The sequence below is a fragment of the Phodopus roborovskii genome, unplaced genomic scaffold, assembly GCF_943737965.1.
Source record: "Phodopus roborovskii unplaced genomic scaffold, PHOROB, whole genome shotgun sequence".
NCBI lineage: Eukaryota > Metazoa > Chordata > Mammalia > Rodentia > Cricetidae > Phodopus > Phodopus roborovskii.
Window position 1 is genome coordinate 13,300,198 of NW_026125489.1, and position 27,887 is coordinate 13,328,084.

The 27,887-nt window shown below is 40.2% G+C and overlaps 1 protein-coding gene across 2 annotated transcripts in view; it reads right to left on the reverse strand.

Annotated features, from left to right (window-relative positions):
• The window catches only part of Caps2 (calcyphosine 2), a 46,256-nt gene extending 20,191 nt beyond the window's left edge, over positions 1-26,065 (reverse strand). The window contains exons 1-8 of one of the 2 annotated variants that reach the window (XM_051176254.1): positions 25,937-26,065; positions 23,938-23,987; positions 21,477-21,522; positions 21,266-21,391; positions 20,074-20,247; positions 18,734-18,859; positions 16,960-17,027; positions 14,553-14,672 (exon numbers count right to left, since the gene is read on the reverse strand). In XM_051176254.1, the coding sequence (XP_051032211.1) occupies positions 14,553-14,672; positions 16,960-17,027; positions 18,734-18,859; positions 20,074-20,247; positions 21,266-21,391; positions 21,477-21,522; positions 23,938-23,987; positions 25,937-26,014 (788 nt within the window). In that variant the 5' untranslated portion in view covers positions 26,015-26,065. The remainder of the gene's footprint in view (positions 1-14,552; positions 14,673-16,959; positions 17,028-18,733; positions 18,860-20,073; positions 20,248-21,265; positions 21,392-21,476; positions 21,523-23,937; positions 23,988-25,936) is intronic. The other variant, XM_051176255.1, reaches the window with a different exon arrangement.
• Positions 26,066-27,887: the final 1,822 nt, after the last annotated feature.

The following is a 27,887-nucleotide window of genomic DNA, read 5'->3' on the forward strand; positions in this document are numbered from 1 at the left end:
AAAGAACGAGGTCTCAGCTGGAGAGCGCCAGTTTCCAGTGAGATCCCACTACCCTGCAAAAACTTCTCAAGTTCCAGTCCAGCCCTCGTCCTCTTCTCCCGGCTATTGGCCAGAGAGAAGCCTCCTAGAGAGCTTGGACCACACAGAGATACAGACATTGAATCTTTGATCCACATAAGCCCATCTGGGAAGGACCATAGAGAGAGGGAAGAGACACCACCAACACCTACAGGAAGAAGCTATGGGAAGAAGGCAATACAAGAGAACACCTAACAACAGAAAGACAAACATGACACCACCAGAATCTAGGGAATCTACACCAACTAGAATGGAACACAACAACAAAGCAGAGGAAGCAGAAGGGTATGACTTAAAAATCACCATCATAAAAATGATAGAGGCCCTCAAAGAAGATATGAGAAAATCCCTTAAAGAAATAGAGGAAAAAACAAACAAAAAAGTGGAAGAAATGAACAAATTCCTTAAGGAAAGTACAGAAAGCCAAGAAAAAACAATTAACCAGGTGAAGGAAACGGTTCAAGATTTGAAAACCGAAATTGAGAAAATAAAGGCATCACAAATGGAAGGAAAGCTGGAAATTGAAAAGCTGGGCAAAAAATCGGAAACCACGGACACAAGCATAACCAATAGAATTCAAGAGATGGAAGAGAGAATCTCAGGCGCAGAAGATAAACTAGAAGAAATAGATTCATCGACCAAAGAAAACCATAAATCCAACAAATCCTTAACACACAATATCCAGGAAATGTGGGACACCATGAAAAGGCCAAACCTAAGAATAATAGGCATAGAGGAAGGTGAGGAAGCCCAGCTCAAAGGTGCTGAAAACATATTCAACAAAATCATCGAGGAAAACTTTCCAAATCTGAAGAAGGACATGCCCATGAAAGTACAAGAAGCATACCGAACCCCAAATAGGCTGGACCAAAGAAAAAAGACCCCTCGACATATAATAATCAAAACACCTAGCATACAGAATAAAGAAAAAATATTAAGAGCAGCGAAGGAAAAAGGACAGGTAACATATAAAGGCAGACCTATCAAAATTACACCTGACTTCTCCATGGAAACCCTCAAGGCCAGAAGGTCCTGGATAGATGTTCTAAAAGTATTAAGAGAACACGGATGCCAGCCTAGGCTACTATATCCAGCAAAACTCTCAGTCAATATAGATGGAGAGAACAAGATATTCAATGACAAAACCAGATTTTCCCAATATGTATGTACAAATCCAGCCCTACAGAAAGTATTGGAAGGAAAATTCCAACCCAAGGAAGGTAACTACGCCCACAAAAATGTAGGCAACAGATAATCCAACTACACCAGAAACCTAGGGTGAAGCAGAACAAATATATTCACAATACCACTGCCAACAACAAACCTAAATCAAACAACCATCAACAATCAATGGTCCTTACTCACCCTCAACATTAATGGTCTTAACTCACCTATAAAAAGACACAGATTAACAGAATGGATACGAAGACAGAATCCATCCTTCTGCTGCATACAAGAAACACATCTTAGCTCCAAAGATAGACATTACCTCAGGGTAAAGGGTTGGGAAAAGATTTTCCAATCAAATGGAAATAAGAAGCAAGCAGGCGTAGCTATCCTAATATCTAACAAACTAGACTTCAAACCAAAACTAGTCAAAAGAGATGAAGATGGTCATTTCATATTCATCTCAGGAGAAATCCATCAACACAAAGTCTCAATTCTGAACATCTATGCCCCTAATACAAAGCCACCCACATTCGTAAAAGAAACACTACAAAAAACCAAAACCCAAAAAAAACCCCACACACCTATTGGGGGACCCCCCAACACCACCCCCCACAACACAAAAGACCGCCCCCACAAATCAGAAACTCAACAAAGAAACAAAAGAATTAACAGAAGTTATGTCTCAACTGGGGCTAACAGACATCTATAGAACATTCCATCCAAAGACAAAAGAATATACCTTCTTCTCTGCTCCACATGGAACCTTCTCTAAAATCGACCACATACTAGGAGACATAACAAACCTCAACAGATACAAGAGAATAGAAATAGTCCCCTGTATCTTATCGGACCACCATGCTTTAAAATTGGAATTCAACAACAATACAAATAGCAGAAAACCTGCAAACTCATGGAAACTTAACAATGTGCAATTGCACCACTCCTGGGTCAAAGAAGAAATAAAGAAAGAAATTAAAGACTTTCGAAGTTCCAGCCCAGCCCTCGTCCTCTTCTGCCGGCTATTGGCCAGAGGTGAGTCTGGGCCCAATCGGGGCTGCCTGTCCCCTTCAACCTCTTTACCCCCCTCCCCCGCCTGAACTCCCTGGATTGGCCCCTGATCCTGCTGCTCCTGTCTCCGGTCCCCTTTGAGAGCACCCTTGGAGCTCTGATACACCCCCACCCATCCCAACCTCCAGCCTACCCCCCCACCCTGTGCCCTACCCCACCTACGGTCCTGCCGCTCTGGTTGAGCACTGGGACAGAGGGTGGAGCCAACAGTCCACCCTACTCGGAGACCTCTCGGAGCAACTCCGAACAAAGGAGACCTGACTATCCACGTGGGACCACCTGTAATTTCCACCGGCTTGGTCCCTGACCCCGCCTCCAGTCCTCTGCTGGAGTCCCAGGCCCCTCCCAGAGATCCGCCTATCTCTGCGGGTCCACTTGGAGTTCCTGCAGGCAAGATCCTTGACCCCCAAATCCGGGCCCTGCCAAAGAACGAGGTCTCAGCTGGAGAGCGCCAGTTTCCAGTGAGATCCCACTACCCTGCAAAACCTTCTCAAGTTCCAGTCCAGCCCTCGTCCTCTTCTCCCGGCTATTGGCCAGAGAGAAGCCTCCTAGAGAGCTTGGACCACACAGAGATACAGACATTGAATCTTTGATCCACATAAGCCCATCTGGGAAGGACCATAGAGAGAGGGAAGAGACACCACCAACACCTACAGGAAGAAACTATGGGAAGAAGGCAATACAAGAGAACACCTAACAACAGAAAGACAAACATGACACCACCAGAATCTAGGGAATCTACACCAACTAGAATGGAACACAACAACAAAGCAGAGGAAGCAGAAGGGTATGACTTAAAAATCACCATCATAAAAATGATAGAGGCCCTCAAAGAAGATATGAGAAAATCCCTTAAAGAAATAGAGGAAAAAACAAACAAAAAAGTGGAAGAAATGAACAAATTCCTTAAGGAAAGTACAGAAAGCCAAGAAAAAACAATTAACCAGGTGAAGGAAACGGTTCAAGATTTGAAAACCGAAATTGAGAAAATAAAGGCAACACAAATGGAAGGAAAGCTGGAAATTGAAAAGCTGGGCAAAAAATCGGAAACCACGGACACAAGCATAACCAATAGAATTCAAGAGATGGAAGAGAGAATCTCAGGCGCAGAAGATAAACTAGAAGAAATAGATTCATCGACCAAAGAAAACCATAAATCCAACAAATCCTTAACACACAATATCCAGGAAATGTGGGACACCATGAAAAGGCCAAACCTAAGAATAATAGGCATAGAGGAAGGTGAGGAAGCCCAGCTCAAAGGTGCTGAAAACATATTCAACAAAATCATCGAGGAAAACTTTCCAAATCTGAAGAAGGACATGCCCATGAAAGTACAAGAAGCATACCGAACCCCAAATAGGCTGGACCAAAGAAAAAAGACCCCTCGACATATAATAATCAAAACACCTAGCATACAGAATAAAGAAAAAATATTAAGAGCAGCGAAGGAAAAAGGACAGGTAACATATAAAGGCAGACCTATCAAAATTACACCTGACTTCTCCATGGAAACCCTCAAGGCCAGAAGGTCCTGGATAGATGTTCTAAAAGTATTAAGAGAACACGGATGCCAGCCTAGGCTACTATATCCAGCAAAACTCTCAGTCAATATAGATGGAGAGAACAAGATATTCAATGACAAAACCAGATTTTCCCAATATGTATCTACAAATCCAGCCCTACAGAAAGTATTGGAAGGAAAATTCCAACCCAAGGAAGGTAACTACGCCCACAAAAATGTAGGCAACAGATAATCCAACTACACCAGAAACCTAGGGTGAAGCAGAACAAATATATTCACAATACCACTGCCAACAACAAACCTAAATCAAACAACCATCAACAATCAATGGTCCTTACTCACCCTCAACATTAATGGTCTTAACTCACCTATAAAAAGACACAGATTAACAGAATGGATACGAAGACAGAATCCATCCTTCTGCTGCATACAAGAAACACATCTTAGCTCCAAAGATAGACATTACCTCAGGGTAAAGGGTTGGGAAAAGATTTTCCAATCAAATGGAAATAAGAAGCAAGCAGGCGTAGCTATCCTAATATCTAACAAGCTAGACTTCAAACCAAAACTAGTCAAAAGAGATGAAGATGGTCATTTCATATTCATCTCAGGAGAAATCCATCAACACAAAGTCTCAATTCTGAACATCTATGCCCCTAATACAAAGCCACCCACATTCGTAAAAGAAACACTACTAAAACTCAAAGCTCATATAAAACCTCACACACTTATAGTGGGAGACTTCAATACACCACTCTCAACACTAGACAGGACCACAAATCAGAAACTCAACAAAGAAACAAAAGAATTAACAGAAGTTATGTCTCAACTGGGGCTAACAGACATCTATAGAACATTCCATCCAAAGACAAAAGAATATACCTTCTTCTCTGCTCCACATGGAACCTTCTCTAAAATCGACCACATACTAGGAGACATAACAAACCTCAACAGATACAAGAGAATAGAAATAGTCCCCTGTATCTTATCGGACCACCATGCTTTAAAATTGGAATTCAACAACAATACAAATAGCAGAAAACCTGCAAACTCATGGAAACTGAACAATGTGCAATTGCACCACTCCTGGGTCAAAGAAGAAATAAAGAAAGAAATTAAAGACTTTCTAATATTCAACGAGAATGAGGATACAACATACCCGAACTTATGGGACACCTTGAAAGCAGTGCTACGAGGGAAGTTCATTGCACTAAGTGCCCATATGAAGAAAACAGAGGATAGACACATAAATGAATTAACAGCGCAACTGAAAACCTTAGAACAGAGAGAAGCGAATTCACCCCGCAGGAGCAGACGCCAGGAAATAATCAACTTGAGGGCTGAAATCAACAAAATAGAAACCAGGAAAACAATACAAAAAATCAATGCAACAAAGAGTTGGTTTTTTGAGAAAATCAACAAGATTGATAAACCTTTATCCAAATTAACGAAAAAGCAGAGACAGAACATGCAAATTAACAAAATCAGAAATGAAATGGGGAACATAACAACAGACACAGAGGAAATCCAGACAATTTTCAGGTCATACTTTGAAAATCTGTATTCCACAAAAATTGAAAATTCAAAGGAAATGGACAAGTTTCTGGATAACTATCACTTACCAAAATTAAATCAAGAACAGACAAACAACTTAAATAGACCTATAACCCGAAATGAAATAGAAGCAGTCATCGAAAGCCTTCCAACGAAAAAAAGTCCAGGGCCAGATGGATTCAGTGCAGAATTCTACCAGACATTCAAGGAAGAACTAATACCACTACTCCTCAAACTGTTCCACAAGATAGAAACAGAAGGTTTATTGCCAATCTCTTTTTATGAGGCCACAATAACTTTGGTACCCAAACCTCACAAAGACACAACTAAGAAAGAAAACTACAGACCAATATCCCTGATGAACATCGATGCAAAAATACTCAATAAAATAATGGCAAACCGAATTCAAAAATACATCAGAGAAATCATCCACCATGATCAAGTAGGCTTCATACCTGGATTGCAGGGATGGTTTAACATACGAAAATCTATCAACGTGATCCACCATATAAACAAACTGAAAAAGAAAAACCATATGATTATCTCCCTAGATGCAGAAAAAGCCTTCGATAAAATTCAACACCCTTTCATGATAAAGGTATTAGAGAGGTCAGGGATAACAGGAACATACCTAAACATAATAAGAGCAATATACAGCAAACCAACTGCCAACATCAAACTGAATGGAGAGAAACTTAAGCCAATTCCTCTAAAATCAGGAACAAGACAAGGCTGTCCTCTCTCTCCATATCTCTTCAATATCGTACTAGAAGTTCTAGCTAATGCTATAAGACAACAAAAGGAGATCAAGGGCATCCAAATTGGAAAGGAAGAAGTCAAACTGTCTCTATTTGCAGATGATATGATAGTTTACATAAGCGACCCAATAAACTCTACCAGGGAACTCCTACAGCTGATAAACACCTTCAGCAAACTAGCAGGATACAAGATAAACTCAAAAAAATCAGTAGCCCTATTTTTTTCAGACGACAAAGAGGCAGAGAAAGAAATCAGAGAAACATCACCCTTTACAATAGCCACAAGCAACATAAAGTATCTTGGTGTAACGCTTACCAAACAAGTAAAAGATCTATATAATAAGAACTTTGTGACTCTAAAGAAAGAAATTAAAGAAGATACCAGAAAATGGAAAGACCTCCCATGCTCTTGGATAGGTAGGATAAACATAGTAAAAATGGCAATCTTACCAAAAGCAATCTACAGATTCAATGCAATCCCCATTAAAATCCCACCACAATTCTTCACCGACCTTGAAAGGATAATAATTAACTTTATATGGAAAAACAAAAGACCCAGGATAGCCAAAACAACCCTATACAATAAAAGAACATCAGGAGGCATCACCATTCCTGACTTTAAGCTCTACTACAGAGCTATAGTTCTGAAAACAGCCTGGTATTGGCATAAAAATAGACAGGTAGACCAATGGAATCGAATTGAAAATCCTGATATTAATCCATGCACCTATGAACACCTGATTTTCGACAAAACAGCTAAAATGATACAATGGGGCAAAGACAGCATCTTCAACAAATGGTGCTGGCACAATTGGATGAGGGTGTGTAGAAGACTGCAGATAGACCCATGTCTGTCGCCATGCACAAAACTCAAGTCCAAATGGATCAAAGACCTCAACATCAATCCAGCCACATTGAACCTCTTAGAAGAGAAAGTAGGAGGTACCCTTGAACAAATTGGTATAGGAGACCGCTTCTTGAACATAACTCCAGGGGCACAGACACTGAAAGAAACAATTAATAAATGGGACCTCTTCAAACTTAGAAGCTTCTGTAAGGCAAAGGACACAGTTGACAAGACCAAACGGCAGCCCACTGACTGGGAAAAGATTTTCACTAATCCTATATCCGACAAAGGGCTGATCTCCAAAATATACAAAGAACTCAAGAAACTAGTCAACAAAACACCAAATAACCCTATTAAAAAATGGGGTACAGAACTGAAGAAAGAATTCTCAATGGAGGAAATCAAAAAGGCTGAAAGACACTTAAGAAAATGCTCCACATCCTTAGCTATCAGGGAAATGCAAATCAAAACAACTTTGAGATACCATCTTACCCCTGCCAGAATGGCTAAAATTAGAAACACCAGTGATGACTTATGTTGGAGAGGATGTGGAGAAAGTGGAACACTCCTCCACTGCTGGTGGGAGTGCAAACTCATACAGCCACTTTGGAGATCAGTATGGCGGTTCCTCAGGAAAATGGGAATTAGTTTACCACAGGACCCGGCAATCCCCCTCTTAGGCATATACCCAAAGGATTCACATCAATGCAACAAAGACATCTGTTCAACTATGTTCATAGCAGCACTATTTGTAATAGCAAGAACCTGGAAGCAACCTAGATGCCCTTCAATTGAAGAATGGTTAATGAAGATGTGGCACATCTACACAATGGAATACTACTCTGCAGAAAAAAATAATGGTATCTTGAAATTCGCAGGCAAGTGGATGGCACTTGAAGAAACCATCCTGAATGAGGTAACCCAGTCACAAAAAGAGGAACACAGTATGTACTCACTCATATATGGATTTTAGACCTAGATCAAATGATCACCAGCCTATAATTCACATCACCAGAGGAACTAGGATACAAGTTGTATTCTAAGAGATTCATATAAAGTCCCTCACAGAACTGGGAAGGGACAAGTCCCCCAGACCTCAGGTATAGTGGGGGAGGACAGCTAATGGAGAGAGAAGTAGGAGAAAATGAGAGGGAGGAGAGGAAGGCATGTGTGACTAGGAGGATTGAGCCTGGTTAGGAATGGAAAATAGGAAAGAGAGAGAGAGACAGAGACAGAGAGAGAGAACATAAAAGAGGGAGCCAATATTGGTTTGAAGATAAAGTTGAACACAAAGAAAGGTCGAGGGAACTACAAGACTGCTCCCAACTAACAATCTCAGCTTCCGTGGAAAGGCTATCATAAATGCCCTTCCCGGAGAGTGAGATCAACAACTAACTTCTCCATGGAGTCCTCAACTAATGCCTGTTGAAAACAGGAGCAAACACCCATACATAAACACTGAGTCAAACTAGAACCCAGAAGCAGATGGAGAGGACAAGACCATGCGGTAGAAGTACATAGAGACAGCTTACCTGAACAAGGAGGAGCTAAGGGCCACTAGACTGATAGCTGGGAAGCCAACAGAGGTCTGACTCGGACTCCCCTGAATATGGGTCTCAGCCAGAAGGTCTGAGCAGTCTAAGAGACCTCAGACAGTGGAGCCAGGATGTATCCCTGGTGCACAAAAGGACTTTGCAAACATATCCCCCATGGAGGGATAACTGCCTTATTCTAGAGATAGGAGAGAAGCCCTAGTCCCTACTTCACAGGACCTGTCAGATCTACATGACCCCAACTGGATGGCATTCCCCTACATATTGTATTGTGGTGGGGGGTTGGGAGGGGAGGGTGTTTAGAGTGCATGGGAGAGGGTAGAGAGGGCAAAAGGGAGGGAAGGAGGGAGGGAGGGCTTGGGGGGAGGGAGGGAGGGAGGGAGGGAGAGGGAACTGGGATCGACATGTAAAATAATAATAAAAAAAAAAAAAAAAAAAAAAAAAAATAACGCTTTGACTCCAAAATTTAAGTTGAAGAACAAGTTACTGGGGAAAAGTATTTCTATTTTTGTTTCCACAGAAAATGAAAAGATGTGGATTCCTTCCAGACTAATGTGGTTTGATCACACCAGACCGCCTGAAACAGAGTACAAGCTGATCCTACATTCCAAACAGCTGGACAAAACAGCCCTACAGACTACAGCTAGGATATCTGAATCTTCTTCGAATCCCCCAAGACAGCGCCCCTTACCAGCAGGAAGTAGTTTGGAAAGAACGACGCCCAAATTCCCAAATATTGTGTATAAATGTTTGTTTTCATTTAATTGGACTTTGTTATATAAAATTAAATAAAAAATACTCTATATGCAAAAAAAAAAAAAAAAAAAAAAAAAAAAAAAAAAAAAAAAAAAAAAGAAGCCCGATGAAAGACTATCTAAAATCCACCGGGAATGGGGACGCACCACGCGGGCACATGGGGGGCGGGGCGGGGAGGGGCGGGCGGAGGGACGTGAGACCAAGGGCGAGACAAGAGAAAAAAAGGGGAGAGAGGAAAAAAAAAGGAAAGGCGAGAGCAAAGGAAAGCACAGAGGGAGGGGGGGGAAGCCCCCGGGGAGCAGACGCCAGGGAAATAATCAACTTGAGGGCTGAAATCAACAAAATAGAAACCAGGAAAACAATACAAAAAATCAATGCAACAAAGAGTTGGTTTTTTGAGAAAATCAACAAGATTGATAAACCTTTATCCAAATTAACGAAAAAGCAGAGACAGAACATGCAAATTAACAAAATCAGAAATGAAATGGGGAACATAACAACAGACACAGAGGAAATCCAGACAATTTTCAGGTCATACTTGAAAATCTGTATTCCACAAAAATTGAAAATTCAAAGGAAATGGACAAGTTTCTGGATAACTATCACTTACCAAAATTAAATCAAGAACAGACAAACAACTTAAATAGACCTATAACCCGAAATGAAATAGAAGCAGTCATCGAAAGCCTTCCAACGAAAAAAAGTCCAGGGCCAGATGGATTCAGTGCAGAATTCTACCAGACATTCAAGGAAGAACTAATACCACTACTCCTCAAACTGTTCCACAAGATAGAAACAGAAGGTTTATTGCCAATCTCTTTTTATGAGGCCACAATAACTTTGGTACCCAAACCTCACAAAGACACAACTAAGAAAGAAAACTACAGACCAATATCCCTGATGAACATCGATGCAAAAATACTCAATAAAATAATGGCAAACCGAATTCAAAAATACATCAGAGAAATCATCCACCATGATCAAGTAGGCTTCATACCTGGATTGCAGGGATGGTTTAACATACGAAAATCTATCAATGTGATCCACCATATAAACAAACTGAAAAAGAAAAACCATATGATTATCTCCCTAGATGCAGAAAAAGCCTTCGATAAAATTCAACACCCTTTCATGATAAAGGTATTAGAGAGGTCAGGGATAACAGGAACATACCTAAACATAATAAGAGCAATATACAGCAAACCAACTGCCAACATCAAACTGAATGGAGAGAAACTTAAGCCAATTCCTCTAAAATCAGGAACAAGACAAGGCTGTCCTCTCTCTCCATATCTCTTCAATATCGTACTAGAAGTTCTAGCTAATGCTATAAGACAACAAAAGGAGATCAAGGGCATCCAAATTGGAAAGGAAGAAGTCAAACTGTCTCTATTCGCAGATGATATGATAGTTTACATAAGCGACCCAATAAACTCTACCAGGGAACTCCTACAGCTGATAAACACCTTCAGCAAACTAGCAGGATACAAGATAAACTCAAAAAAATCAGTAGCCCTATTTTTTTCAGACGACAAAGAGGCAGAGAAAGAAATCAGAGAAACATCACCCTTTACAATAGCCACAAGCAACATAAAGTATCTTGGTGTAACGCTTACCAAACAAGTAAAAGATCTATATAATAAGAACTTTGTGACTCTAAAGAAAGAAATTAAAGAAGATACCAGAAAATGGAAAGACCTCCCATGCTCTTGGATAGGTAGGATAAACATAGTAAAAATGGCAATCTTACCAAAAGCAATCTACAGATTCAATGCAATCCCCATTAAAATCCCACCACAATTCTTCACCGACCTTGAAAGGATAATAATTAACTTTATATGGAAAAACAAAAGACCCAGGATAGCCAAAACAACCCTATACAATAAAAGAACATCAGGAGGCATCACCATTCCTGACTTTAAGCTCTACTACAGAGCTATAGTTCTGAAAACAGCCTGGTATTGGCATAAAAATAGACAGGTAGACCAATGGAATCGAATTGAAAATCCTGATATTAATCCATGCACCTATGAACACCTGATTTTCGACAAAACAGCTAAAATGATACAATGGGGCAAAGACAGCATCTTCAACAAATGGTGCTGGCACAATTGGATGAGGGTGTGTAGAAGACTGCAGATAGACCCATGTCTGTCGCCATGCACAAAACTCAAGTCCAAATGGATCAAAGACCTCAACATCAATCCAGCCACATTGAACCTCTTAGAAGAGAAAGTAGGAGGTACCCTTGAACAAATTGGTATAGGAGACCGCTTCTTGAACATAACTCCAGGGGCACAGACACTGAAAGAAACAATTAATAAATGGGACCTCTTCAAACTTAGAAGCTTCTGTAAGGCAAAGGACACAGTTGACAAGACCAAACGGCAGCCCACTGACTGGGAAAAGATTTTCACTAATCCTATATCCGACAAAGGGCTGATCTCCAAAATATACAAAGAACTCAAGAAACTAGTCAACAAAACACCAAATAACCCTATTAAAAAATGGGGTACAGAACTGAAGAAAGAATTCTCAATGGAGGAAATCAAAAAGGCTGAAAGACACTTAAGAAAATGCTCCACATCCTTAGCTATCAGGGAAATGCAAATCAAAACAACTTTGAGATACCATCTTACCCCTGCCAGAATGGCTAAAATTAGAAACACCAGTGATGACTTATGTTGGAGAGGATGTGGAGAAAGTGGAACACTCCTCCACTGCTGGTGGGAGTGCAAACTCATACAGCCATTTTGGAGATCAGTATGGCGGTTCCTCAGGAAAATGGGAATTAGTTTACCACAGGACCCGGCAATCCCCCTCTTAGGCATATACCCAAAGGATTCACATCAATGCAACAAAGACATCTGTTCAACTATGTTCATAGCAGCACTATTTGTAATAGCAAGAACCTGGAAGCAACCTAGATGCCCTTCAATTGAAGAATGGTTAATGAAGATGTGGCACATCTACACAATGGAATACTACTCTGCAGAAAAAAATAATGGTATCTTGAAATTCGCAGGCAAGTGGATGGCACTTGAAGAAACCATCCTGAATGAGGTAACCCAGTCACAAAAAGAGGAACACAGTATGTACTCACTCATATATGGATTTTAGACCTAGATCAAATGATCACCAGCCTATAATTCACATCACCAGAGGAACTAGGATACAAGTTGTATTCTAAGAGATTCATATAAAGTCCCTCACAGAACTGGGAAGGGACAAGTCCACCAGACCTCAGGTATAGTGGGGGAGGACAGCTAATGGAGAGAGAAGTAGGAGAAAATGAGAGGGAGGAGAGGAAGGCATGTGCGACTAGGAGGATTGAGCCTGGTTAGGAATGGAAAATAGGAAAGAGAGAGAGAGACAGAGACAGAGAGAGAGAACATAAAAGAGGGAGCCAATATTGGTTTGAAGATAAAGTTGAACACAAAGAAAGGTCAAAGGAACTACAAGACTGCTCCCAACTAACAATCTCAGCTTCCGTGGAAAGGCTATCATAAATGCCCTTCCCAGAGAGTGAGATCAACAACTAACTTCTCCATGGAGTCCTCAACTAATGCCTGTTGAAAACAGGAGCAAACACCCATACATAAACACTGAGTCAAACTAGAACCCAGAAGCAGATGGAGAGGACAAGACCATGCGGTAGAAGTACATAGAGACAGCTTACCTGAACAAGGAGGAGCTAAGGGCCACTAGACTGATAGCTGGGAAGCCAACAGGGGTCTGACTCGGACTCCCCTGAATATGGGTCTCAGCCAGAAGGTCTGAGCAGTCTAAGAGACCTCAGACAGTGGAGCCAGGATGTATCCCTGGTGCACAAAAGGACTTTGCAAACATATCCCCCATGGAGGGATAACTGCCTTATTCTAGAGATAGGAGAGAAGCCCTAGTCCCTACTTCACAGGACCTGTCAGATCTACATGACCCCAACTGGATGGCATTCCCCTACATATTGTATTGTGGTGGGGGGTTGGGAGGGGAGGGTGTTTAGAGTGCATGGGAGAGGGTAGAGAGGGTAAAGGGGGGGGGGGGGGGGGGGGGGGGGGGGGGGGGGGGGGGGGGGGGGGGGGGGGGGGGGGGGGGGGGGGAAAGGATTGAGGATTAGGGGGGAATTAAAAAAATTATAAAAAAAAAAAAAAAAAAAAAAAAAAAAAAAAAAAGAAACTTGGAATGTGACTAAGTTGAAGATCTTACCATAGGGAGATTATCAGGGTTATTTATTCAGGCAGGTTCAATACAATTTTGTGTGTGTGTGTGTGTGTGTGTGTGTGTGTGTGTGTGTGTGTGTGTGTATTGTGTGTCTGTGTGTTAAAGTTTTATCTACAAAGGAGTGTCAAAGTGATGTGGCATCATAAAGTTCTGACAAGTTATTACTGGCTTTGAAGATGGATGATGGGGCCATGAGCCAAAGACGCTGTGAAAGACAAGACTGTGTCAGCTTCTTGATTTTAGACTTTGTATAACTACAAATATATGGATAAACTGGTATTGTTTTAAAATACTGTTTGTAGCAATGCATTGTTTTAAAATGATGTTTGTAGGAATGTGTTAGTGACAACAGGAACCTAGCACATTTTCACTCAAATATTCAAATGTATAAATGAACTAAGAATGCAGTGAACTAAGAATGAGAGGGGGTAAGGTAAGACAAACATTTTCAGCAGTCTTGGAAGACAGAAGACCTGCCATGTATGATAGATTTCCTACTAAATATGAGGCTGAATGGGAATTGTCAGTAAAGACATTAATTTCAGTGGGCTATGCCAAAGGACTAGGAAAGTTCTCATCAACAGCTATGGTTATGTTCTAATATAACCCCTAGGCCCATGTGTCAAAGGTATGGTTCCCCTCCTATGGCTCTAGAATGAATTGGACTAGTTACAAGGCACAGCATGTCTGGAATGATGGTCCTTTCCTCTGTAAATTAATTCTTCATATATTACATAAATCTGATTTAGCCAGGGTACTATCCTCAGGCAGAGCTGTCTAAATTACTATATTACTCACACATATATATATATATTCCTGAAAATTGTGACTTCCCTTCTAGATTATAAATGTAAAAAAAAATGGAATGCAAAGAAGGTAGAATAAAAAATTTAAGGAGACAGCACTGAAATCTGAAATCCCAAAACTTTTACTTCACTTTGTATGGTTTTAGAAACATGTAAATGCATTCAGTAACATACAGAAGTGCATTTTAACAGTATGTCATGAAGCTTTTTCCTTACTTTGTTTCATGCAGAGTTCGTCTCCTAACTCGAATTGGCACCCCCTCTGGGTCTGGAGGGACAGGAGAACTCTCTTGTTCCTCCATGTTTAAGCCTTGTTCTGGATCACTGATGACAGCCCTATGTAGGGAGACACAAAACCTGGTATCTAGCAGGACAAAATGTTTGCTCACTTATTTTCGAGCAGTTGGAAAATATCAAACACGCGATGGCAATTTGTCCTGTTGTCAGTGTTTGTCATAAATGGTTGCATTTAATTATTAAAGTCTTATAAATAAAAGGAGAATACAGTCCTTTGTATTTCATCCAAACAGAACATAGGAACACCTAGAAATTCGGAGGGAAATGAGAGCTCTGTGTCTTTCACCTAGTACTCCCCGGCAGGCACTTTGCTGCTTTCTGATAACACAGGGAGGAATGTTGGAATGTTGGTTAAAAAAAAAAAAAACAGACTTACTGTAGTTTGCTTTCTGTTTCTGTGTAAGCACTGAACAAAGGCAGCTTGGGGAGGAAGGGGTTTATTTTGTCTTGCACTTTAGGGTTCACGATGGAGAGACACCAAAGTATAGGAGTTTGGGGAGATGGAGATGTCTCACTCAGGAAAGTGCTTGCATCTCAAGCATGGGTAGCTGAGTTCAGATCCCTGGAAGGTTATACAAGCTGGGCATGGTGGGATGCTCCTTTAACCCCAAAGATGAAGGGGATGGAGATAAGAAAAGCCCTGGACATCACTGGCCAGCTCGCTCATCTAATCAGGAAAGCTCCAGGTTCAGTGGGAAACTGTCTAAAAGGCCAAGATGATAAAGGACCATTACCAAAGACATTCAGCATTACTTCTGGCCTCCACATGCTCACATACACATATACCACATAAAAAATAAATTGATTAGTTAATAAATAAATTAAACACGGAAGGAGTCTGTGGAAGCATTGGAATTGATTCTTAAATGGTGAGGAGCGGTTTGTGCTCATAGGAGGAGAATGACTATCACAGGAGACAACCTTGTGTGAGATAGTGTAGCATAGCTCGAGGGCCTGCCTTACGTGGTTGGTACTAGACAGATCAGTTCACTCCTTGCTTCCTCCAGCAACACCCCATGCCCCTTCCTAGTCATTCAACACTAGGCTACAGTTTCATCATCCATAGAAAAGGGTTATAATGCTCTCCCTATGTCTCTCTGTTTCTCTGTCATGGTGTCTCTGCTAATCAAATGTGGTTAACCACCAAACTAAACGTGTTTCCATCACACTACAACTTATCACTTTATGTATATCCCAGACAGTTCTCTTGGGGATGTTTTAATTATTGGCAATTGCTTTCAAGGTTCTCAACTCTACACAAGTCACCCTGGTTACCACAGTGACTCTGTGGGATATTCATTTCTAATAGAAAGATAGGATGCCCATCACCATTTGGAAACCATAGCAACTGGCTCAAGGGATAAGTCCTAGTTTCAACAGGATACTTTATCACATCTTTGAAAGGCAAGTTATTCTATAGGTGCCATGACAAAAAGCTACTATCACGTGACAATCAACATAAATCCGAAGGTAACTCTAAACGATCCTGCAGGGCCCAAAAGAAGCATACATCCCATTAGAAAGCAATTCTAGGAATCTAAGAATGAAATAAAAATACTGTTATCTTCTAATTTATATGTTATCCCAATGTTCATTAAGTTGGCAGAATATAATTAAGTAGTTTAAATAAAAATACTTAATAAAGACAGTAAGTAGAATTTTTAAATGTATGTGTGTGCCCACACGAACACTCGTGCTCACACACTGCATGCACAAATGCTTGGGCTCACACACTGATCCTGCATGCCTGTGAATACATGACGATGTGGTACAAATGTGTGTGCATATGTGTATGCATGTGACTTGACTCCAGAGGTCAAATCCTGGTCTTGTTCCCCAAGATCCACCCTTCTTGTTCTTTTGAGACCAGGCCTCTCGGCCAGGAGCTCTCCAAGTAAGCTAGGCTGGCTGACGGGCAAGAGCCAAGGACCCATCTGCCACTCTCCCTCCACCACACACACACACACACACACACACACACACACACACACACTCTGCATGGAAATTACAGGCACTCGCTACCATGCCTGGCTTCCTCACAGTGGTTCCAATGATTTAAAGCAGGTCCTCATGAATACATGGCAAACATTTCACAGACTGAGCTGTCTCCCCAGCCTGAATGTTAAGTATTCCTACTCATCTCAGAGTTATTTATTTAAAATAAATAAATAAAGGTAACTAAAATGGAAAAACTGCCGTGGACAGAACGTTTGGGAACTGCCAGCAGCTACGCATTGGTTGACAAGCGTATGCGTACTTTGTATGAAAAAGGTATTTGATAGTCAGTTTCAGAAGAGGTCTGCTAGGATTGACTGACTAGCCTCACCTGGATAAGTGGTCTAGCATCATTTGCTCTGCAACCGTTTGCTTCTTCTTCTCTGCAGCTACGGTTTCCTGAGAAGATAAAATAAAAACAACTTTATTATCCACAAAGCAGAACAGTTAGCACACATTATAAAAATAGTTCTGATTTGTCCCATTAAGTATAGATTACTATCATTAATGTTAAATTACAGTTAGTAGTTTTGTTTTGTTTTGTTTGTTTCACAAGACAGGGTTACTCTGGTTTTTCTGTGTAACAGACCTGGCTGTCCAAGGATTCACTTTGTAGACCAGGCTGGCCTCGAATTCACAGAGATCAGCTTTCCTCTGCTCCCAAATGCTGGGATTCAAGACGTGTTCTTTTTTAGACCTATTTTTTTATTTATTTTATATATATGAGTGCTCTATCAGTATGTATACTTGCAGGCCAGAAGAGGGCATTGGGTCCCATTGTAGATGGTTGTGAGCCAATGTGTGGTTGCTGGGAACTGAGCTCAGGAACTGGCTCAGGAGCCAGTGTTAACCTCTGTGCCATCTCTCCAGCCCCATTAAATCTTAAGTTACCATTCCCTAAAAAATGTATACACTAAAATTTCAGTAGATGCCATGATCCATTTCCAACAAGATGCCTTGCATTTCACAGTCAGAACAAAGGAGGAAACCCCTGGTGACATGTCCTGCAAACCTCATCTCAACTTCCTGTTGGGAGATCGATCCTCAGCACGAACACACACATACACACATGTGGTGATATCTTGCTCTCGGCATTTCCCTCTGTGTCTGACTCTGGCTTTTTATTTTCTAGAACAATTAAGAACTCTGTTTACACACACACACACACACACACAAACACACACACATCCCACACAGAGAGAGAGAATTTCATCCAAACATATCACAATAGAGAAGCCAAACAGAACTGAAATCATTCAGTTGTCATCAAAATCCTAAAGGGCGCCCAATGAGGTGGCTCAGCAGGCAAAGGCACCTGCTGTCAAGCCTGATGATCTGAGTTCAAGCCCTGGACCCACAGATGAAAGGAGAAACATGATTTCTGCAAGTTGTCCCTGATGCCCAGATGTGAACTGTGGCATCGGCATGCCCACATACATACACACTCAAATGTGTTAACTAATTAATTAATGCAAAAAAAACCTCATACCATAGAAAGAATAACAATCTCTCCCCTGTACATAATGAATTAATAAAGATAATTTGTTCTTGATTACTGATTGTATTAAACTGCCTTCATAAATGCTTTCTTCTGGACATGCCATGACTACTGTCCTCATAGACCCAGAGCAGCAAGGGTATCTGCCCGTCTCCCATCCTTCTCTCTCTCTTCTTCTCCCTCTCTGTGTCCATCTGTTCCTCCCTCTCCCTCTCTTTCACTCTCTCTCCTCTCCACTACCTTTCCCTTTCTTTCCTCTTTCCTCTCTCCTGCTGCTCCTGTCCCTAGAGGCCTGTCTCCCCGCCCCCCTCTCCCTTTTTTATGATCTTTTTCCCTAATTTTAAAACAAAACCTCTGCTTGAACTATGCCACGTGGCATCTTCCTCTCACTGCTTTTCTTAAATTACAACAGAGCAGAGTAAGCTAAATTTTCATAAATGCAATGAGTCAAAACAAATTTTCCTCAGGAAATATACCTAACACAAGTAAATTGTTTATTTAAAAAAAAAACCTCACATTTGTACCTCTTTATTCATCTATAACTGTAAAATCTTGGGAGGGTAAATACCATAATGACATCAAATATACGACACCGCTGATGGCTTACCGCGTCGGATTGCCTTGCGCTGTTCCTTACAGGGTAAGGGTTATCTGCATAACCTTGCTGTAGCAGGGCTTTCCTATCCAAAGCCACAAGGTCGTCATCCACACTGGCTTCTTCCACATGCTCACACTACACAATGAAGACAAGGGATGAACCATCAGGCATATATTCACAATGCCTGCTTTTAACAAAACCAGGGAGGAGATAACCAGTAAACGGAGCGAAGGCTGTCTGAGAATTAAGAGTAAAAGCCTGTCTGGGAATGCAGATCTTCCATTTGTTCAGCTAGATGACCTTTCATTTTAGTCATAAACTGGGAATAACTGTGGATGTTATACCCAAAAAATGATAAATGAGATGGTAAACACTTAATGTTTATAAAGTACCTGATTTACAGTAAACATTAAGTAAAGGACATAAATGGGCATAGGTACCATTGAACAAACTGCACTCTTAAAATATTAATAAATGTGGATATGTCCTGTGGCAAGGGGAGGAAGTCCGGTGTGGCATCAAGTCCTGAGAGAATGTGTGTTGTTGACATGGGGAGAGCCATGTCAAGGACTAATGCCTCACCCCATGGGAGGTCTCAAAGCCTTCAGGGAAATGGCAAAACCTTCCCTCCTGGTCCAAGTGGGAATGTGGATTAGGCGTGCAGAAAATGTCCACCATAGCTTTCACCCTGCTGATGTTTACAGCCTGTGGAATGTTCCCCTACAGAGACTGCCCTATAGATTAGCTAAACCTGACTCCTCGTTGAGCAGAATATTATAACCGCGGCTCCTTGTTTATTGGGGGTGAATAACCGTGCTGTGGTTTTTTTTCACCGAGAGCCCAGTCTACCCAATCCTAGCGTTCCTGTGTGTCCAAGTGTTTTCCTTCCTTCATTCCCTCCCTGCCCCCGTTGGATAATTCCTTGGAGGCACGCAGAGCTATCTTTATTCTACACAAAGTATATTTGAAAGTACTCAGGAGTCTTGGGAGTTTCAAAAAAGATAACCACCAAAACTTTCTATAAATGTGAGCTATATCATCCCTTAACTAACAAAGCAACTAGTAAAGAACCTGACAGACTTGAGGTGTTTCTGCTCTGGGATTTCTCACTGTCCATTTTCCTTGGGAAGTCACATATATAAGAGTATCAGAATAATGTTTTCTTTTTGAAAGATGCTGACAGTAGGACTCTGTCTTGAAGATTAACCCAGTTGATATACATAAAAGACTTTATTGAAACAAGTGTTCAGTATTAAACTTCCTAAATTAACAGCAGAAACGATATTTCTAAGACAAGGGCTTTGCTCACTTTAAATAGCATGAGTACTTTACCAAGGATGACATGTTACCTTGGCATTCACCTTGTTTCTTGAAGTGTCTTGCATGCTAGTTGCTTTTGCCTTTTCTGCCGTTCTCTGAACGTGCTGTTTATATCCCTCTTTCATTTCAGCTGCATATTGCTGATATTTTAGCTTGTATTTGCCTGTTGGTGCTGGCAGATCCTCGGGTATTATGTCCTGTACCTAGAGGCAAAACAGAAAGTATGTTGTCCACCAGAAAACTCTTTTTTTATAATATTTTCTTTTCTTATGAAAACAGTCCTAGGAATTAAAGATTAACAACACTAAGAAGCACTGGTCATCGTTTCTAGAATATTACCATATTTTACCCCCTAGTATTTTGTGGTTGCTAGTCAAATTTTCATGGTAGCAAGAGATAATAGTCAGTGGACATTTCGTTTTGACTTAAATAGGCACAGACACTGAAAATATATATATACATACATATATATATATATGTATATATATATATCCATCCCTTGGAAATAGAGCTGAGGCCAAATTTAGAGCAATAGCTATTGTAACATACAGACTAAGGTGGTATTATTATTGTTATTATTATTATTATTATTATTATTATTATTATTATTATATTGTTGATTAAGTTGAATTATTTTCCTACTCCATAGTATTTTAGGAGCTTAAAGTCTGAACTGAACTAATTTCTAAGAAATCAGTCTTCTGTCATTCAAGTAATAAGATATGATCTCATATTTCACAATTTTTACAATTTTTTATTTAAATTAGAAACAATCTTATTTTATACATCTACCCCAGTTTCCTCTCCCTCACATCCTCCCATGTCCTCCACCAAACCCCCATCCACTGCCCAGGGAGGGTGAGGCCTTCCATGGGAATCATCAAAGTCTGTCACATCATTTGGAGCAGGGTCTAGGCCCTCCCCCGTGTATCCAGGCTGAGGGAGTAACCCTACATGGAGAATGTGCTCCCAAAGTCCATTCGATATTTCACAATTTTTTTTAATTCCTGGAATCCATACTTAGATACTCCTATAATTTGCCAATTTTACAGGAAGTGGTTAAAGTGCAATTTCAGTATTTGAAAATTATTGCAACAGTAACATTGTTGAAAATTTTTATATGCAAACTGTAAACCGAGCAGAGCATAGATCAATGAGCAAGAAGGTTAAGCCAAGGTCAGCCCAAGTGATGTATACTGTAACACTGAAATACATACTGACCACTTCGTTTGGATGATGCTGAGTATAAGGTCTTTGACATGGCACAACCCAACCCAGAGCAGAAGGTAACTGTGGTGGCTTGAGATGAATGTGCATTGTACTATGTGGCCCTTGTGAAAAATCATCCTAAAAAATAAAATGGAATGATGGTACATGCTCATAGGTGCTACTTCAGTCAAATGTTTATTATATTAAACAAAGTTGCAATTACCTCCTCATCAGAGTCAACAAGGCTTCCCAAATCAAGTGGTGGGACCCTAAAAGAAATAATCTATACAGCTCATAAAATTTTTAGTGAGTCTGTAATAACAGAAAAATCATTATCAAGTACAGTATCTATACAAAGTCACAAGTTAATGGTTGGCTACCACTGCACAGCAAGAAGTGTAGTATTTTTTTTAATAAATGTTCAGTAACTTTTCAAATTGATTATTAAAGTTGCTATTTTAATATAATTACTAATAAAATATAATAATAAAAATGTACAAAATTATAATTAAGTAAATTATATTCAGAACAAGGGTGGGGCTGAAGAGTTGCCTCAACAACCAAGGTATTTTCCAGGCAGGACAGTAGTTCTGATCTCCTGAAGCCACATAAAGGCTGGGTAGGGGTAGGTGTGGCAGCCACTTGTCCTCAGCACTCCACTCAGCAGGAAGAGAAGGGCTCCCTGAAGCACAGAGGGATGACACACTCATATACAGACACACTAGAAAGGAACACAGGCAATAAGTCCTCCAAGTCCATTGTCCTAATAGCTCTCCTGCTCTGCTGCTGTACATGCCCTAGCGTATCTTGTGTGTTGATGAAGTGAGCACAGAGCAGATTAATCAGAACTGTATCCATCCTTGTCATATTATAACTGAACCTGTCTCTATCCAACTCTGTTCTCTTGAGGTCAGCCAGCATTGCATTGTTGGCATGGAAATCAGCAAATACTGTGAGTCAAGAATTCTTGACTTCTGAGACTTAAAAGGGGGAGGGAGAAATGTTAATAATGCAAATCAAATGAAATACACCACATATGTAGCTGTCAAGTAGTGGGTAGTTGTCTTACGGGTTTTTTATTGTTATGATGAAAATCCATGACCAATAAGCGGGGGGGGGGGGGGTTGGCTTATACTTCCACATTGCTGTTCATCACTGAAGGAAGTTAGGACAGAAACTCAAATAGGACAGGATCCTGGAGGCAGGAGCTGATGCAGAGGCCACGGAGTGGAGCCGCTTACTGGCTTGCTTCCCATGGCTTGCCCAGCCTGCTTTCTTATAGAACCCAGAACCACGAGCCCAGGGATGGCACCACTCACAATGGGCTGGGCCTCCTCCATTGATCACTAATTGAGAAAATGCCTTACAGCTGGGTCTCATGAAGGCATTTCCTCAACTGAGGCTCCTTCCTCTCTAATGACTCTAGCTTGTGTCAGGTTGACACACAAAACCAGCCAGTACAGTGACACAAGAGAATATTCAGCAATATTATTTTAATCATTCATAATTGGTTTGACAAGAAACCACTCCTAATATTTTGTAGCAAATAAAAATATCAACCATCATTCACATTGGAACTGATTAATCACTACAGCCATAGGCTGATTACAGATATTTAGAGAAAAACAAACAAATGAACAAATAAAGCATTCTATGCATGCAAATCGGATAAAGAACTTTATAAAAGCTTAAACATTTTAGTAGCTGTGTAAATTTCTTTCTATATATTTTACTTAACAAAAGCTTTAAGGAACAACACGCACTTAATTTTTATAATGAGCAAATAAAAATGTATAGTAAACACTTAGTAAATTTTCACATCAGCTATAGACATGTATTAACACACAACAGGAAGACAGCTTGCTACACTCTGCTTGACACACCCCTTGCTACATAATCTATATTGTGTGTTCCGTATGTAAGCATAACTTTTTACTTAAACATAACTTACATTTCTTGTCTAGCTGACAAGAAATGGCATTTATCACGTAGAAACATGAAATTATTGACTTTGCGTATTTTTAGTCTCCAAACATATTAATGTGGTATGGCTCAACCTAGTAAATTGCGTGTCTTGCATTTCTAAACTATATGAAAAATATTCTTTAAAGTATTTTATACTTTTCAAATATGTGAAACTATAATATATGACAGTCTAAATAAAAAAGAAATCTTTAATAATATTAGTTAGATTCTCATGTTCTTCAACATAACAGCTTAAGATACAGGTATAGTTACTATTAGATAACTTTTACAATGCCAATCACAAGATGAAGAATGCCATACATTTCTTTAATATATGCATTTAGAGTAGGGATATTTACCCAGATTTATATAGGTATCAAAATATCTTACAGAAGTCTTAAATTAATAGTTTTGTGATGTTATATATCCTTTTTAATTAAACTTGAATCTTAAAAGGACAAAAATGAGTTTTCTAAGAAATACTTATTTTTTCAGGAAAATGTGAGAACAGTATTAAATAAGAACAACAGAATATTATCCATATCCTTACTATCCTATTAAAGGGGGATTTTTAATTCTGGAGTAATAATATTTAGACTTTCTTTATGCAGGCTTTTCTGCAGTTCACAATAAAATATATACATATATAATTTTTAACTACTCAATGTATCAGAAGTATGTGCCAGTTTAGCAATAAAATATGAAGAAATGTAGCTCACATAGGTAGACAGGGATTCTGGATTTCCCATGATCTGGAAGTCCATCCTTGCTTTAATTAAAAAAAAATAGAGAAAGAATCAGAGTGCATTAAACATTAAAAGCTACATTATGACTGGATACAATAAAGACAACTATAATTTTTTTCCATGAACACCACAAAAAAAAAAAATGTGTCTCCTAAGACTCTCCCTGTTGTAATTAAGACACAGAGAAAATGGTAAATGATAACTAAGACAGACAATGTCCACCTTCCCAGCACTCAGCAAACAATGACAGTGTGAAGCAGGCAGGAAGATTGTGACAGCCAGAGGATTGAGTGTTAGGTGTATACATGACAGGGAAACTGTACCATGAAACTTCAATGACATGGTTGTCTAAACAAGGCCTGAAAAATAACACCAGTTGATTTGCCATTGTGGATGGAGGAGACCTTTCGAGGCCCCACCCCTACATAAAGAGCTGCAGGCATTTCATGGCTGCTGAGAGAAACAGAGAGAGAGAAGGAGAGAGGGAGAGAGAGACCCCTCTTCCCCAGGGAAAAGCCCCTGATGAGTTAACCAATGCCAATTAATCCGCCCTAAGTACATATGCAAATGAACAACACTAAAGAGACTCAGTAGGTTGCATTTATGAATTATATACATATATAATAAGGAGTAAGAGGCATTGTAGGAGGGAGTTTGGGGAGCAGGGAGACCTGGAAGGAAGTGAGGGAGCAGAAAATGATATTAGTACTCATATATGAAACTTTCAATGAACCAGTCAATAAAAATCACTATACAATACCAGCGAGAGAGACTGTATTTACTCCATGAAATATAAAACAGTGGTGTCCTGAGAGTTGAGAAGGAGGTTCCTCACAATACACATCCCGATGCCTTTCCTGATTCCCAATACACACATAACTAACATAATTTAAATACAAAAAAAAATAGCAAGTTGGTGACTGTTTTATGACTCGTAGCTCTGTGGCTTGAGTCTGTCCTGAACACCTGCCTTTCAGTGTCCTGAACACTCAGAGAGTGAGGTGCCATTCCCAGTAAAGCCTTTTGTATCAGCTCTACTCCATCTTCTCTGCTCTGAAGGTCTATGGCCTTCCCTTAAACGTTTCCCTGGGTTGAATTTAACACTGGTGGATTATGAACCTCATCTGTAAGACTAGAGGTTCCTTGAGCTAAGTCTTCATTCCATTTATTGTTGGGGTTTATACCTAGAATTATACTAAGCACGGTATGAGTACAAAATAAATGAAGCTCAAGGGATTCAGTCACTGAAGTTCCATTTTCAATAAACAGTATGTGAGTTAGAGAAAGTTTGGTGTATGATCTTTTAAATCTTGTTTTGCATATAAATTACACTTTATATGACCACTAAAACTACTTTTAGAGCATTTAATATATAAAATCCTTATAGGGTGTGTGATTAAATATGCAGCTTAAAAGGATGTGCCAATTAAACATACATCTACAAGCATGTGATAGGGGCAACATTGTAAAGGAAATGATATTTTCTTCTTCCTTTAGGTCTCCTTCTTTGTCTTAAATCTTCTGGAAATATGCGGGTATTTTTTTTACTCATTTTTATCTATTTTATGTGTGTTGGTCTTATGTCTAAGTGTATGTCTGTGTGAGGGTGTCAGGTCCCCTGGAACTGGAGTTACAGACAGTTGTGAGCTGCCGTGTGGGTGCTGGGAATTGAACTTGGGTCCTCTGGAAAAGTGGCCAGTGCTCTTAATCTCTGAGCCATCTCTCCAGCCCCACATGGGGATTGTTTAAATAACAATAATAAATCAACAATCTTAAATAAAATAAAATCAATCAGTGGTAAATTTTAAAATAATGATCATCTTCAATTTTGGTGGCCCCAGACTTCCCCAGACCTAGGAAACGCTGATCCTAAATATTTGTGAACGTAGGCAGTCATAAAAACAAGAGTAAAGGATGGTGGAAGCAACTGAAGGAACCACTCTGTAGGAGGAAAAGTCAAGGGCGTACATACTTGCAGTGAATTCTTTCGTCGAGAAAATAAGCGAGGTTGGCTTCTAGACGCAGCCACTCCTTTGATCTCTAAATCCATTCAAATGTATGTATTTCTCACGCAATATGCTGTACTTTTAAAAAGATAAAAATAAGTGCAAAATGGTCATTTTTCTTTTAAATAGTCCATGCACAGTACTTTTCCACAGAAAGAATTCATTGTGTTTAATGGTATGGTTAATAATAAGTCATTATTGGTTTTATAAACTAAAATCATTTGGGTGATGCAAATGTATCATGCTTCATAGAAGTCTGCATGGTGTATGCCCAAAGAGGTCTATATTTTAACCTCTATGCTCTGAGAATACATCCCTTTCATGACACAGGGATAGTTCAGCTGGGTTACATTAAATTTTTGATATGGGAGAGTTAACCTGCCGGGCTTTCTGGACACACACAAAGAGGGATGCAGGAGCATCTGGGTGAGAGAGGCAGAGGAGGCAGGAGTATGGAATCGTAAGCTTGACAGATGCTATGCAGCTGCCATCAAAGACGGGGAAAAACTGTGAACTTTCTAGGGACAAAGACTGACTCTTCCTCTGAAACCTCTGAAAAGAAACAATCCTGCTGGATGCTTGATTCCAGACAAAATTAGCTCACTGATCTCCAAGACTATACTATAATACATTTATATTATCGAGAGGCACCCGGTTTGCTCTAAGGTTTTAGAGAAAAATTGGGACACTAATAATCTGCCTGTCTATATGACCACGTGACCTTATTCTTCTTTATACTCTTCTCTCAAGCCATTATGGATTTTGATACTGTCAGGGGAGACTAATGGCAATATTTCTACCCACCTTTATAATTAGTATTTTGTAATGACATAAAGGAAAATATTGCTTGTTAAATATATTCAACTTGTGGGGAGGTACAAAATAAAAATCAAATGAATCTATCTGTCCTTAGAATTCTATATGACCATAATAATTTTCATCAAAACGTGTTCAGCTTAAATATGCCAAAAATGAGCCGCACAGGGCTAGCCTCCCGAGGTTTGAACCCACCCTGGCTGCAGAGTCTGTTGAACAGAACTGGCTTCTTGCCTCCTCCAGCTTGTCACTCAGATGCCCCGAAGGTCACAGAGACTGACCCTCCCCACATGAGACATTCTTTCCTATTTTCTTGTATCAAACTAAGGGTTGTTTTCAGGGTTGTTAATTTGCTTTCTAAAAAGACAGGATGGCAGTATCTACTTCAGTCAGATAAACTTACACTAAAGTTCTGATTTTTCCTGAGTTCCCATGACTGAAGATGAAGAAAGAATTTAATATCTCAGTCAATAAGTTGAATATTAGCACCTTTCTCATCTTGATGGAATGAGGTAACATTTAGTAGATGGCAACTATTACTATTATTTCATGTCCAGTGTAATCTAACCCCAATTCTTTTGTACCTGACACTTCAGATGGCTCTCTTTTCAGTGACCTTTCAAACAAAGCAATTTCTTCTGTTCTGAGCCACACATTTGTAGGGTGGGCTTGTAGTCCAGCGCTTCTGCCACCTGCCTAAAATCCCAGGCCATGCATTAATCCCAGATAAAGCTGGATTTACCAAGACTGCCAACTGACAGGATGTGCTGATTTTGATTACAACTCTTCCCATAGGCTCACATGTCTGAATGTGTGGTCCCCAGGTGGTGGACTGTTTAGGAAGGACTAGGAGGCATGGCCTTGGTGGAGGAGGTGTGTCTGTGGAGGTGAGCTTTGAGGTTTCAGAAGCCCACATCAGACCCAGCCTGATGTAATCTCTCACCTAGGGTGCCCTGCCTGCTTGCCTGCTTACTTGCTGCCAGGCTGTCTGCCAGGATGGTCATGAACTCAACCCTCTGAAACAGCCAGCAATCAATCCCCAGGTTGCTTTCTTTCATACCTTGCCTCAGTCATGGTGTCCCTTCACAGCAATGGAACAGA